The 13,912-nt window shown below is 39.2% G+C and overlaps 1 protein-coding gene across 2 annotated transcripts in view; it reads left to right on the top strand.

Moving 5' to 3' along the window:
• LOC107740368 (teneurin-4-like) overlaps window positions 1–13,912 on the top strand; it is a 263,631-nt gene that overhangs the window by 198,402 nt on the left and 51,317 nt on the right. For both annotated transcript variants that reach the window (XM_016552793.1, XM_016552795.1), the window contains exons 19-23: window positions 2,490–2,751; window positions 6,164–6,431; window positions 6,518–6,661; window positions 8,667–8,916; window positions 9,960–9,980. In XM_016552793.1, the coding sequence (XP_016408279.1) occupies window positions 2,490–2,751; window positions 6,164–6,431; window positions 6,518–6,661; window positions 8,667–8,916; window positions 9,960–9,980 (945 nt within the window). The remainder of the gene's footprint in view (window positions 1–2,489; window positions 2,752–6,163; window positions 6,432–6,517; window positions 6,662–8,666; window positions 8,917–9,959; window positions 9,981–13,912) is intronic.

The following is a 13,912-nucleotide window of genomic DNA, read 5'->3' as shown; positions in this document are numbered from 1 at the left end:
AATTTAACCATATATAGCACTCAGGACTCACAACCAAATTCTGCCACTGTGTGAACAGCCTAAGTTTAGTTAAGGGGACTAAAAGTGGGTGGCTTCAACCTGTTTTGGGTCTAAGCCATCGATCTGGCTAACCCCTTTGGGTTAGCTCTGCGTCCCTTCAAAGTGTGCACTGAAAGGCTGAATGCACTAATAAAGTGTGTCACCCGTGCCTGAGGTGCTTGTGTGATTGATAACAGGCCTGTGAATCGCTCATCGATTGGCATGGCAGCCTTTAGGGCCGTGTGCGTGCCCGTGTAATGGTTATATGTGTGCGTGCAACTTTCATCGCATGTGACTGGCCGGCTAACTTTTACTGCAGATTAGCGTGGACTCTATACGGCTGCATAAAAACGCACGCAGGCTCTCTCTCGCAGACACTCCCCAACAAGCACGCTCTGTTCAAACTCCCACAGCGCACAGACAAATGCTCACAATTTAGCAAGGGCACGACAACAAGGGCAAAGCAGACCTTTGTTTATCAGCCGCGCCAATGAAAGCTCTGTGAATAGCCCTTTGGGATATGTAGTTGAATTAATGTTCAAGCAGCGTGATGTGTGACTACAGATGCACGCCGCATCTATGCCAACCCTGAGAACAAAGACACACAGTACAGCGCATTCTGCAATCCGCATATCACATATTGCTAATCGGCTGTTTGTGTTGTAGGCGTATTTGGCACTAAAGTGCATTTGTGCTTTCATGTCTACCAGAGCGTGTTGTAAAGGTGTGTCTCCTCGTGATGATACACAAGAAAGCAGATCAGAGTAGCATTCTGGATTTGTACGCAATCAGTCATCTAGCGAGCCTCATACACGATAACCTGCATACAGCGTCCTGTTTCGTTTCTGTTTAGCGGAGTCAACAACAGAGCTCTCTGATCAGAGCGACTCTATATGCAGAGCGTGTTCCGCCATTGTAGCATTGTTGTAAAGTTATGTTAGTGCAGACAGCTTCACATGCACAGATCAATAATACTTTACCCTTCCCTTAAATGTCATTTCCCCTCTCACCTCCTTTATCAAAGCGCACCGTGCCACCGCACAACAAAGACGCTCAGCTGCGTTCGCACGGCTACTGTGGCGGAGAGGAATCTTGCCAGTTTATTGCCCAGTAGAGAATAACGACATCGCACACCAACCATTCATGTGGATTTTATTAATGCAAATTCAAAATCACAGTGTATTAGACTGAGCCAGTGGTTCATTGTATTCCAGTCACATTGTGGAGCTGCCAGATAAAATCCGTCCCAACTAACTGAAGCCGAGTCCTTTTCAATTGAATCCTGTCATTTAGAGAAACATAATGAATTACAACCTTTATTAAGTCTGGTTTTGATGGCGGTACAGAGTAACAGTGAATAATGTTGATTAAAATGTTCGTAAATGGCATTATGAGATAAAGAAATGCCATTGTAATTTCAATGAATAGGAAATCAAAACACCATTTTCAAGGGTGTTATGGTTGGCATACTTTAGCAAATAACTGTACTTAATGAATCAGATCCACACTCTATTAAATTCTAACACATGTATAAATGGAATAATTCAGCAGATAAGTAGTTGTAGAGAATTATAGTGATAAGTATAGAAACTTGTAAATGATTCATGTTTATCTTAAAATAATTGTTCATCCAATTATGAAAACTCTTTCATTCAAACAATGAGAGGGTAACCTAGTATTTCTATTAGGTTAAAAACTGGGTTACTATGACCAAAAAAAAATAAAAATTGAAAACAGCAAACCTTTAAAATGAATAATGTAAAAACATGAGAACATACAAACTGTATGTAACATTTTTTTACCATTTTAAATAGAAGAAGTCTGGAAATGCATTTGTTTAGTGTGCTTTCCTGAAGCTCAAACTGTCGAGCATGTGGCACTAGCGACATCGATATCATGGGTTAACTGGTAAAAATGTAAATTTTACACATTTACATTCTTCCTATAAAAGCATCTGCCAAAGGCATAAATGTAAATAGCCTCAAAGGGTAGTTGAGAAGTTGATATACATAAAAAAAAAAATAATAATTTTGGGTCTGTGTAGCTGCCATTAATGATGAAATATGCAGGTCAAATTAACCTCCAAATATCATAATCGTAATAAATTTTGTATGCACATTCAACAACAAATCAGATTGTTAAAACATCATAGGTTAGCCTTTATTTGTGAGAACTCAAAATGGGTCAGTTTGCAACATAATATAAGGAAAAGAGTAATTTTAGGGTAGAGGTTTTACTTAAGGGGACAACAGTGATCATTAATGGATAGTTCCTTGTGGGGCTTGAACCAACAACCTTGCGGTTACCAACCCAGATTTTGATAACCACAACTGCAAAGCTAACATTTCTAAAAGAAGACTACTCCATTTTCTAACATTATTGAAAATGAATGAATGGCTTTATCTCAGTAGCTGCTCCATATCTAACTGTGCATGTTGTCCTTTCTTCAGCTTTGACCTGGTGAGTAACGGGGGTGTGGCCGTAGCCCTGAGGTTTGAGCGCGCTCCGTTCATCACTCAGGAGCACACCTTGTGGTTGCCGTGGGGACGCTTCTTTGTCATGGACACCATCGTGATGAGACATGAGGTCAATGACATCCCCAGCTGTGACCTGAGCAGCTTCACCCGTCCCATGCCCATCGTCCTGCCTGCCCCGTTGACGGCGTTCGCCGGGACCTGCGTCGAGAGGGGCAACATCGTTCCAGAGATTCAGGTGATAAGCTATAGAGAGCAAGTGAAAAATGTGTTACAATTCAAATTGTATTTTACTGAAGATTGATCAGTTAGTGTAACCAAAACCATGCGGGCGGGGCAACATAATATTGACAAATAATGTCCAATTTAATGTATTAAATTTTAACCAATCGAATCTCAGTAGACTAAATCCCTCTCTGTATAATTTCCCCCAGTAAATGTTCTGGAAAATACAACAAGTTACGAAGTTAAAGTTGGCATGAAATGAAAATGTAAAGTTTTAAATCCATGTTATTGATCTTACTGTAGGCGATTTATACATACATACATTTGATTTATTTATTTCACGATTTTGACTTTATGATGATAGGACAGTTCAGAGTTGACAGGAATTGAAGTGGGAGAGAAGAGGGGGCGGGATCGGGAAAGGTCCTCCAGCCAAATGTGTTACAATTCAAATTGTATTTTACTGAAGATTGATCAGTTAGTGTAACCAAAACCATGCGGGCGGGGCAACATAATATTGACAAATAATGTCCAATTTAATGTATTAAATTTTAACCAATCGAATCTCAGTAGACTAAATCCCTCTCTGTATAATTTCCCCCACTAAATGTTCTGGAAAATACAACAAGTTACGAAGTTAAAGTTGGCATGAAATGAAAATTTAAAGTTTTAAATCCATGTTATTGATCTTACTGTAGGCGATTTATACATACATATATTTGATTTATTTATTTCACGATTTTGACTTTATGATGATAGGACAGTTCAGAGTTAACAGGAATTGAAGTGGGAGAGAAGAGGGGACGGGATCGGGAAAGGTCCTCCAGCCGGGATTCGAACTCAAGACGCCCGTAGCACAACGGCGCTGTATGTCGGTGTGCTTCCCACAAGGCTATCGGCGCTGATATACGTATATTTCATTTTTTATTTTGTCTTTTGTACTTCGTAATTCCAGTTAAATGATAGACTTCTAGATTTTTCTATTATTTTGGCCTCTTAAACTCCACCTCTTTTCTTGTTATTCTTCTTACCATTCTGATCTACCACTATCCAACAACCAATGGATAAAGTCCCACCCTTTTTTTTTCTCTCTCGAATAATCTGTTTCACTCAGATGTGCATCACAATAGCTCTGTTGCTATTTCAGTTTTATTGTGACTTTAATTACATGTTCAATGCCATTTTGTGTATTTAAAAAGCTGTTTTTTTTTTGTTTTACTATATTTTTGTCTTCATTTTAACTTTTAAGACTAATGTTGTTTAGTCTGACTGTCATGCTGTTCTGATAGACAGCAGGGGCATATATTGGGAAATGTACATCAGAAGGGAATGTACATCTCGGGTGGCAGTCCTGTGATTTTAAAAGGTTAGAATCCACTGGAAACTCATATAAACAGAAAACAAGAATAAAAACAATTTCTAAAGTCAGAGAGAATAAACAAAACAATGAAGAATATGAAGAATATGAATAATATTGATGACTATATATATATATATATATATATATATATATATATAATGCACATAATATGTAAAGATATTAAGCATATTAGAATGATTTCTGAAGGATCATGTGACATTGACTGCTTAAAACAGGGGCATATATTGGGAAATGTACATCAGAAGGGAATGTACATCTCGGGTGGCAGTCCTGTGATTTTATCTCCTGTGTGTAATTGGGCAAAAATACACAGTCCAATTTACTACGCCAGACATTTTCTGAAGAACGATAATTACATTTAGATAAAAACAGCATGGAAGCTTTTTGAGTCTGACTTCTGGAGGCGCTTCGCAGTCGGTGCTTGAAAAAAATATCTGTGTTTTGGACTTGCGTTGACTGTCATCTAGGTTTTATGTGTGTGAGTATGTGTATGTTAGTTTCATTGTATCCTATAAATATATATTTTGTAATACGCATGTGTGTGTGTGTGTGTGTGTGTGCGCGCGCGCATGTTTGAGTACTGATAGCTCTACTTGTGCCTGTATGCAACCTTCCTAATTATTTTGTCGTCTTCTTTGGTTAACAAGATAAATGAGTCAGCCTCACATGCATTGTGCTGTCTGGGCTATTAATATCGGCACAAATCTGTCCTATCCCAAATCTTCAGGCTGTTTATTCATACACGGTTACATGTGCATCTACACACACTCACACACAGAGTTTTCACAGGTTTACAAACGGAAACGTCTATGGAGGAGCTTTTCTTATCAGTGTTTATTGACGCAGTAACGATCGGCTGTGTTTATTGGTCAGCTTTGTGCTTGACTGTGATAAAGGAGCGATACGCTGAGAGTTAATGAGAGCTCTGCAGTGAGCAATGAGAAACCTCTGAGCCACTAAGTCTCCGAGCTGACTTCCCGTGCGAAAACGAAGGTGTTGTTAATGATGCCCGTGTGACCTAGACATATGCATTGCTTTTCACTGAATAATTTGTTCACTTGTTATGATAGTTGAGTAATTTGAAGGTTTCTGGGTCACATTTCAACCCAAAATCAAGGGGGGGGAATTCGAAAATTATATTAAAAACATTTGGGTGGAACTATGGTTGTTCTAGGGAAAATTCACAGAATCTACAAAGTGTATGGAAGGGAAAAAAAATGTGGCATGGAGAGGTCAAATCAGAAACTGGAAATGAAATGAATAATACTGTATATTTCACCTTTGCATTTTCATCAGGGCTAAATGGCAAGTGCAAAGAGACTCATTTAAATATATACTTTTTATTGTTTATTTTATTTTGATATTTTGATTTGAATAGGGTATTTGTTAGAGGTTCACCATAAGAACAGAGGCTATTGGCATTATGTGTGATCATTTATCTAATATATGGTGAAATAAACAGCATTATTCTTAGTTTTTTTGGACTTATCCACATACTGGTCAAAGAATGCAGAAAACTATATATAGATTTCTGAAGGATCATGTGACATTGACTGCTTAAAACTCAGCTTTGCCATCACAGGAATGACTTATATTTTAAAATATATATTAACATAGAAAACAAGTCTTGTAAATTGTAATAATACTTAACAATATTACTGTTTAACTGTATTTTTGCTCAAATAAATGTAGCCTTAGTGAGCCAAGAGACTTCTTCAGAAACAAAATCTTTTCAACCCAAACTTTGGAAGTAGTGTATATCTTAATAGTTTTTTTTTTTTTTTTTTAATATAACAACTTTTTTTCTTTCTCTTTGAGGTGAAATATGCCCTAGATTCAGCCAATAATTTGTATTTGTTTGCACTGTATAATAAAACGTCTGCTGTGAAAAAATTTATTCATTCTCATTTGCGTATATACCAGAGATGCTAAATAATGCAAACACTTTTCAGCAGGGTGCATTCCCCACAAAATTAGCAAATTTGTTACTGTTTGCTCTGTTTTCTTGTGACTAATATGAACATTTTCACCTTTCTCTCTCCAGACCCTGCAGGAGGAAATGCGGATCCCAGGTACAGATGTGCGTTTGAGTTACCTGAGCAGCCGGACGTCGGGGTATAAGTCCCTCCTGCGCATCACCCTGACCCACTCCACCATCCCGTTCAGCCTGATGAAGGTGCACCTCATGGTGGCCGTCGAGGGTAGGCTCTTCAGGAAGTGGTTCTCAGCTGCACCCAACCTCTCCTACGACTTTGTCTGGGACAAGGCAGATGTCTACAGCCAGAAAGTTTATGGGCTGTCTGAGGCTTTCGGTAAGTGGGAACGAAGTTGTCAGTGTTTCATTTCTCAGAGCTGTTGTCACTCAAGTTCAAATGTGTTTCTAATTCACTCCTGCTAGTGTCGGTGGGCTTCGAGTATGAATCCTGTCCGGATCTGATCCTCTGGGAGAAGCGAACAGCCGTCCTGCAAGGATACGAAACCATTGCATCCAACCTGGGCGGCTGGAGCGTGGACAAACATCATGCTCTAAATATCCAAAGTGGTGAGTTAGTACATATAGAAACATGAAAGCTATTCAATTGCTGACAGACACACAGTTGCTTATTAATGATTAGATTTGTAGAGTTTTTTCCTTTGTGGAAATTCTCAGAAATGTTCACTACTTGCTGAAGACAAGCATTTGTTGCTTGAGAAGACTGAACTTTGACACAGCTTGGACTGTGACCAGATGTTATCACATGAATTTATACAGTATAGCACTTTATACACTACAGATTCAAAGATGCTTCAAATTAGTAAACAGGAAAATAACAGTCGATTATGAAAAGTTCAATTCAGCTATTAGCAGCTCTACAGAAAACAATGGTGTCATTATTCAGCTCAGGGTCAGTTCAGTGGTGATATCTGTATGACAGGACCTTATTAGAGTTGAACAGGTCAATTTTCCTACTGCTGCTGAATTGTCTCTGAAATCAGTGATTGCGTAAACTGCTGTCTTTTTGCCAGCGCACTTATCTCAGTAAATGAGGCATACTTGCAGCACAAGTGTTAGGAGCACAGGTGGCAGCTTGGTCTGTCACTAAAACCCAGCGATGTCGACATGAGAACTTCCGGTAAAATTTGCTCAAATTCTTCAAGTGTCAACTCTTTCTTACCCTCTCTTTTCCCAAGTGAATTTGCTACCATTTCGTTTACACTTGTTTTAATGTCCTCTGCTTAATTGCTTCTCTTTGGCTCCACACTCACCCCGGTAATTTTCGCCGTCAAATTATTCACACAGAGTGCAAAACTAATTTTCATCAGGCTCTACGAAAAGTTTTTGCAACTGAATGAAACTTAATCACACTCATGTAAAATTTAATTGCTGCCAAAAAAAGTATATCAGACAAAAAAAATAAACAATGCCAGGCTTTGTAAAAAAAAAAAGAAAAATCTGTAAAACGGAGAGAAAATGAGACACACTCAAGCGAAATCACAAGTTTTTGTTTGTACACCTGAAAGAAACTTAACTGCACTCAGGCAACTTATTTTTTCACCCTAAAACTATTCACACCAAACATGCCACACAATTTTGTGAGGTTATGCTAGAAGTTTAGGGTTTGTGAAAGTTATTTTTCAAATAAAGTGAATCGCTCTCTGGTTTTTCACATGCTTTAATGCCCAATCCATTCAATTTACAAAAAAACTTTTTTTAATCAGCTCCACATTTATCTGGAATACTTTTGGGTGCAAAAGCTTATATGTTACTGATCAGTAATTTTTATTTTTCTAAAACCTTTACCAGCAGGTAAATGTATTCCAAAATTGTCAGAATTAGCTTCAAGGAAATGCATTGTTTCAATTGAAAGCCTTTTACACAGTGAAGTTTGCAGTGAATTTTCAAGCTTAAGCCTTTGCATCAGCTCCAGTAAACCCACCTGCATTTCCAGCCAATCAGCATGGACAGACTGGAAGCGCTGTTATTTAGCATCTCTCAAAACACAGAATGATTCAACAGGTGCTCAGGGAGAAAACAGCGCACAATGAAAAATCACAAAAAATTGAGTTTCACGAACTTTGCCACTCTGCCACTTTTGAGTGGCGTTTGCGGTGAGCTGTTCAGCGCTGGAGATTCATTGAGGCATGCCTTGGAGATTCAGATTGACTGTGATACTTATAATAAGAGGAAGTTGTCTTTCATGCTGTGACTGTGGCCCTTCACTTAGCTGGGTTCGGTACAGAAGCATCTGGCTGTGCAAGTGAAAAATAACTCCTTTCGATAAATGAATTCAGTTCCGTTTAGCACATCTCGATCCTGCTGGTTATTTAGCGAAATCCTTTCTCAAGCACCAGCAGCCGTCCCGTAGCTCGGTGACAGAGAAAAGCTCCATACAAATACATTTAATGTCATTAAATTTGAGCAGAATTGAATCAGCTTTAAAACCTCCGCTTCTCATATCCGATAAAACCTGTTGATTTACTGCAGAGCGAAGGCTGTTCTGAATGGATTTGGGAAAATTACAATGAATGGACAAAATACTTATGACGTCTCTCTCTTTGGCACTCAGGTATCCTGCACAAGGGTAACGGCGAGAACATCTTCATTTCCCAGCAGCCCCCTGTCATCGGAAGCATCATGGGTAACGGGCGAAGGCGCAGTATCTCCTGTCCAAGCTGCAACGGGCTGGCGGACGGAAATAAGCTGCTCGCACCTGTAGCTTTAGGCTGTGGGTCGGATGGTAGTCTTTATGTGGGGGATTTCAACTACGTCCGTCGGATCTTCACCACGGGAAATGTCACGAGTGTCTTAGAGCTCAGGTTTGGCATTCTGCATGTGTATAGATACAAAAGCATTCGCATACCCACCAAAATGACAAGTTGCTTTGTACATCCTGTTAGATAAGTTGCTCACAAACCAAAAGGGATCTGACTATCAGTACTTGGAGAATCTACTTATAGAACAGGATTAATGTTACTGGCCTTTTACTTTTAAAGAAAGAGTTTACCCAAAAAGGAATATTTTATTGTTGGTTACTTACCATCATTCCAAACCTGTCTGGCTTTAATGATTGCAAAGACTGCGTTGGATTTGTTCCACATAAGAGAATAAATGATGACAGAATTTTCATTTTTTGGGTGGTAAACTACAGTATTTGTTTAAATGTAATTGCTATTGCTCAGAAATGTATAGGATGAATACAAACCTTGCTAAAATGTCATTCATCTTTTCTTCGAACCCAATAAGCACGCATACATCTTCAAGATGTCTGTTAAAGAACAAATCATTTGGAAAGCATCAATTAATTATTGGGCATAGTCATCTGGTAAATCTTTTAAAGAGTAAATTTGCATTTTATACTTTACAAGCCACAGCATCCACCTGGATGCATTTTAGAGATGAATTGAGAATTAACAAACTCTTTATAAATTACATTTCCAGATAAAATTCAGAAAATAGACATCTAGGCCAGACGTTCTCAACTGGTTTTGCTTCAGGACTCAGTGTTTACACTGGATTAAATATTGTTGCAAGACTGTACCATACAATAAAAAAGTGTACAATATAACATACATTTTGTTTTTAGCTTTGTTTTTCCATATTGGAACAGACCTGTGACCCATTTAGTCTTGTGACGCACCAGTTAAGAATCACTGGCCTAGGATACATAAGTATGTGTGCTTTGAGGAAATCCTTTCTATTCGTTATGAATACAGTAGATATGCTTGTAGAACTATAGTAGAAGTATAATTTTACCACTCTAACCTTTTCTCTGTACATTAATGCATGAAATAAGTACTAACTCTTTGAGCTAACCTATTTTCCCACTTTCTTCTTTTCATGCTGCTCTCGATAAATACAGAAATAAAGATTTCAGACATAGGTAAGAGCTCTTCTAAAGAGTCATACCATTTATTATGATGAATGAACTTCAGCTAAATACTCTATACAGTCTTTTTTATGTACAGTTGCTTTTGTGGCTGCCTGTGGAATGCACAGAATGTGTTTTTCGTCAATGAAGGCGTACCAAGGAGTGCATTAAAACACATCCTCTCCGGATAGCAATAAAATGGGCAGTGCTACGACTGAGCTTTGAAATAGTGCTGTAGATCAATGGAGACCAGTTTGATGCATGGGTCAACTCTCAAAGTGGGTTACTGCAACAGAAAAAAATGCTTAAAGAATTGTGTACGTTAAGGAAACCAGAGTCAGGGCACACAATTTGAAATGTCAGGACAGGAAGACAGGAAGATGGAAAAGCGGTTACCAGCTTAGCATAACCCCGGTATCAGCGTTTTAAATATTTCTCACCCTCAGGGGACTCGGCTTCCTTAAAGAATACAATTACCCACCCCTCCTCATTAAAAGTACCCATGCTGCATTACCCACAATACAGCGTGATATTTCACCCGATGACAAATTACACATTCAAAGCGCCGTCGGATCTGAATACACAGTTCGTTAACATGTTTGATTTGACAAATGGCAGCGTGGTATCGAGGAAAAAAAAAAAGCATCAGTCATCCAACTTCAATCTAAGCTTTCAAATATAACACACATCCTCCCTGTGGTGCTATGAACCCTTAATATGGGATGCGTGGCACAACCAGCTGTGGGTTTTGACAGGCAGCAGTGTGACAGCTAACCGTATGATGCTCCGGTATGACTGACAGGATATGAGCGGCTTCTTGGTGAGAGGTTGAGTAAATTCAGGGCACCTGCGAGCTTCAAAAATGCCCTATCCTTCATGATGAAGTCTCCGTTTAACCCTGCGTCCTCAGGTCGTGACTTTCCTGTGGACAATTTCATCAAGACAAGGGGTGGCATCGCACATCATGTCACTTAGATATGGGCACATGTGCAATGCTGCGGTAAATGGCTATATACTGTTTACTGCATATTTGCATTGATAGTTGAGCATTAACACAGATTGTACACTAGGCTACAAAAGACAATCGCTGCAAGTCAGTTTATTTCGATTGGGATGATGCATTCCAGGGATGAAGGGAAGAAAAGCAAGGGGCTACGAAACTGACACTCTTGTCATGCCACCAAGAAGAACCTTCGACATGCTCTGTCATATAGGCATCTGTTGATCAATTAAAATTTTTGAGACCAGCTGTACTTCAGAACAAGGGTGTTCAACCTTCCCTAACACGACCGCTTGGGAGTTTTTAAGTAAGCCTGAAGTCTTTGATTAACAGGTTCAGGTGTGCTTAATTAGGATTAGAACTAAAGCTGCATTCACGCCATGTCATAATTACCGTAATTCCAAGATGACAACACGTGACGTTCTACTCAGGCTCCACTTTGTTTTCCACTTTGCAGCCTCGGAGCTGTTCACGTTCTTGGACTCGGATGTAGTGCTTAAGTAGCGCCTAAATAAATCTGACGATGTGTTCAGGTGGCATAGCTGTCACGTGGTCCGAGTTGTATCTCTCAGAACATTAGGGATTTTAAACAACAGCTGCGAATGGAACGGCTATGATGACCGTAAGCAAGCTTTTACACCACCATAGCCGAGAACGTAAAAATCACTAAGCAACCGTAAACAAGACGTTCATCATGAGTAGGATGTTTAGGCAATACTTACATTGTAGCAAACCAGCTGTTCTCCCGTAGTAGATGGTTACAGTAGAACGTCACAAAGTAACTGTTACAGTCGCACATGCGCAATACAACGTCAGAATGCTGTTCCATCAGTGGCTGTTGCCACTATTCCCAGATATACCCTATTCCCTATTCCCAGGAGTTGGAACAACTCCTAGTAGAACATCACGTGTTGTCATCTCGGAATTACGGTAATTACGAAATGGTGTGAATACAGCTTAAATTCCCCTGCTTCGCCCTCAAAAAGGATTTTATGCATTTGTGTCCGTCAAACTGTCTGACAAGTAACCAAGCATTCGTGTTTCTCTCAGAGTCGGTTTCTGTCCTAAGGGCCGCTAAATGCTTTGTAGTGTTTTTGTAGGTGCTGCTTTGTATTATCGGCCTTGAACCAGGTTTGCGTTGTTCTTTTGATTGTAAAAGTTGTGCTTTGGGCTAAATCACTTACTGGAACATGTTCCAATAATTCATTTTAGAAATATACCTTTGTAGAAATGACTGCTGAAAAGGCCAAAATCATATTTGCAACCAGAAAAGAACAGTCATCACTGTTGTGTGAAAACAAATAAAGGCATCTCAGTGTTTATGTATGTGCACAAAGATGAGAGAATAAGGGTAGACCATGATCTCTCTGACATACCCGCTGACCCCCTTTCCACAAGAGTCGCTCACCTCCATCGTCACAGCAACATGCTGAAAAATCCAATTATCCTCCCCAGACCAGCTTTAGTTGTTGAATATAGATGGAGCCTATGAAGGTCAGGGTGTTCTCCTCATCACAGAAAGCACAATGCTGCGTGCCTCCAATAACACATTGTACAACACCGAGACTGCTGGGACTGCATCTACCCGAATGCTGATCCGAGGACAGGTTAGGTGTTGAATATGATGTTATTTGGCAGATGTGTGTTATAGCATTTGCTATGGCTACCAACTTAACGTTTTTGTTCTCTTGCGGCAACCTTACCAACCTTGTTAGATTTTGAATGTGGATCCTGAGACAGGTCGATTGTTAGTAATGATGGCAGCAGGGGTGGACTTACCCATTAGGCAAAGGTAGGCGACCGCCTTGGGCCCCCAAAAGCCAAGGGCCCCCTAAAATGCTTTTCATATAGGATCCCGTGCAGGGCTTTAATCCACTTCATCCAACGCTGTTTTGTTCTCATCTGTGAGCATGCTCTTGATATATGTATTTTAGGTGTGTAAATTTATAATTGCCTTTTCATTATTTTTTCAGTTTTATTTAAATTTGTAATTAAAACAACTAAAAATAAATGTATTTTAAAGTGTATAATTAGACAGCCTTTGCACACAGGCTTACGCTGAAAACAACAAAATGGAACCTCAAGGTTGATCTAGGAAAATGTGTGCAAATGTATAGGGCCCCATTCCTATATTTTGCCTGGGGCTCCCAATTCACTAAATTCGCCCCTGGATGGCAGATGTCATTTTATGAAGAATGCTGAATGTTTTTGATCTGTTGCAGTGGCCTTTAACTCTTCGGTTTTTAAATGCTGATCCTTGGACAAATTAGGTGTTAGCAAAGATGGTTTTGGCAGATGTGTATCATAACATTCACTGCAGCTAGTCATCTCAAGAGTAGACCTACAGGTCCCTTATGAAAGTTAACCATGGTTTTACTACAAATAAAACCAGAAAACCATGGTCAGTATAGTTAAACCACGGTAACCACAAATTAACCATGGTTTTGCTACACTAACCATAGTTTAACCATGGTATTTGTAGTAAAACTGTGGTTATACAAATGGTAATCAATACGCCAAATAAACATGGTTACTACACTTTTACTACAATAAAACCATGGTTAATTTTCATAAGGAGGGGTGTGACTCTATTGCAGCAAATATTTTCACTTAATGCTTTTATTATTTGGATAATTAATGTTTTTTTTTATATGGATTTAAGACAAGTTGGTTTTTAGCGATGGTGTTATTTAGCGGATAGGTGTTGTAGCATTTGCTTAAGCTAGTCATCTTACGAAGAATGCCTGTCCCTGAATGTTTTTGTACTCTTGCAGTGACCTTTCTAACTTTGTAAGGTTTTGAATGCTAATCTTTAGACAAATTGGATGTTAGCAATGATGGTATTTAGCAGTGTCGTAGCATTTGCTGTGGCTAGTTATCTTGAGAGAACTAGTCCTATAGTGCCAGGAGTTCCACTTTATACAAAGAATATTTTTCACTTAAC

Source organism: Sinocyclocheilus rhinocerous, unplaced genomic scaffold, assembly GCF_001515625.1.
Source record: "Sinocyclocheilus rhinocerous isolate Xijiao unplaced genomic scaffold, SAMN03320098_v1.1 scaffold315, whole genome shotgun sequence".
Lineage (NCBI taxonomy): Eukaryota > Metazoa > Chordata > Actinopteri > Cypriniformes > Cyprinidae > Sinocyclocheilus > Sinocyclocheilus rhinocerous.
Note: the sequence above shows the minus strand (reverse complement) of the source record. Positions and strands in the feature narration are given on the sequence as shown.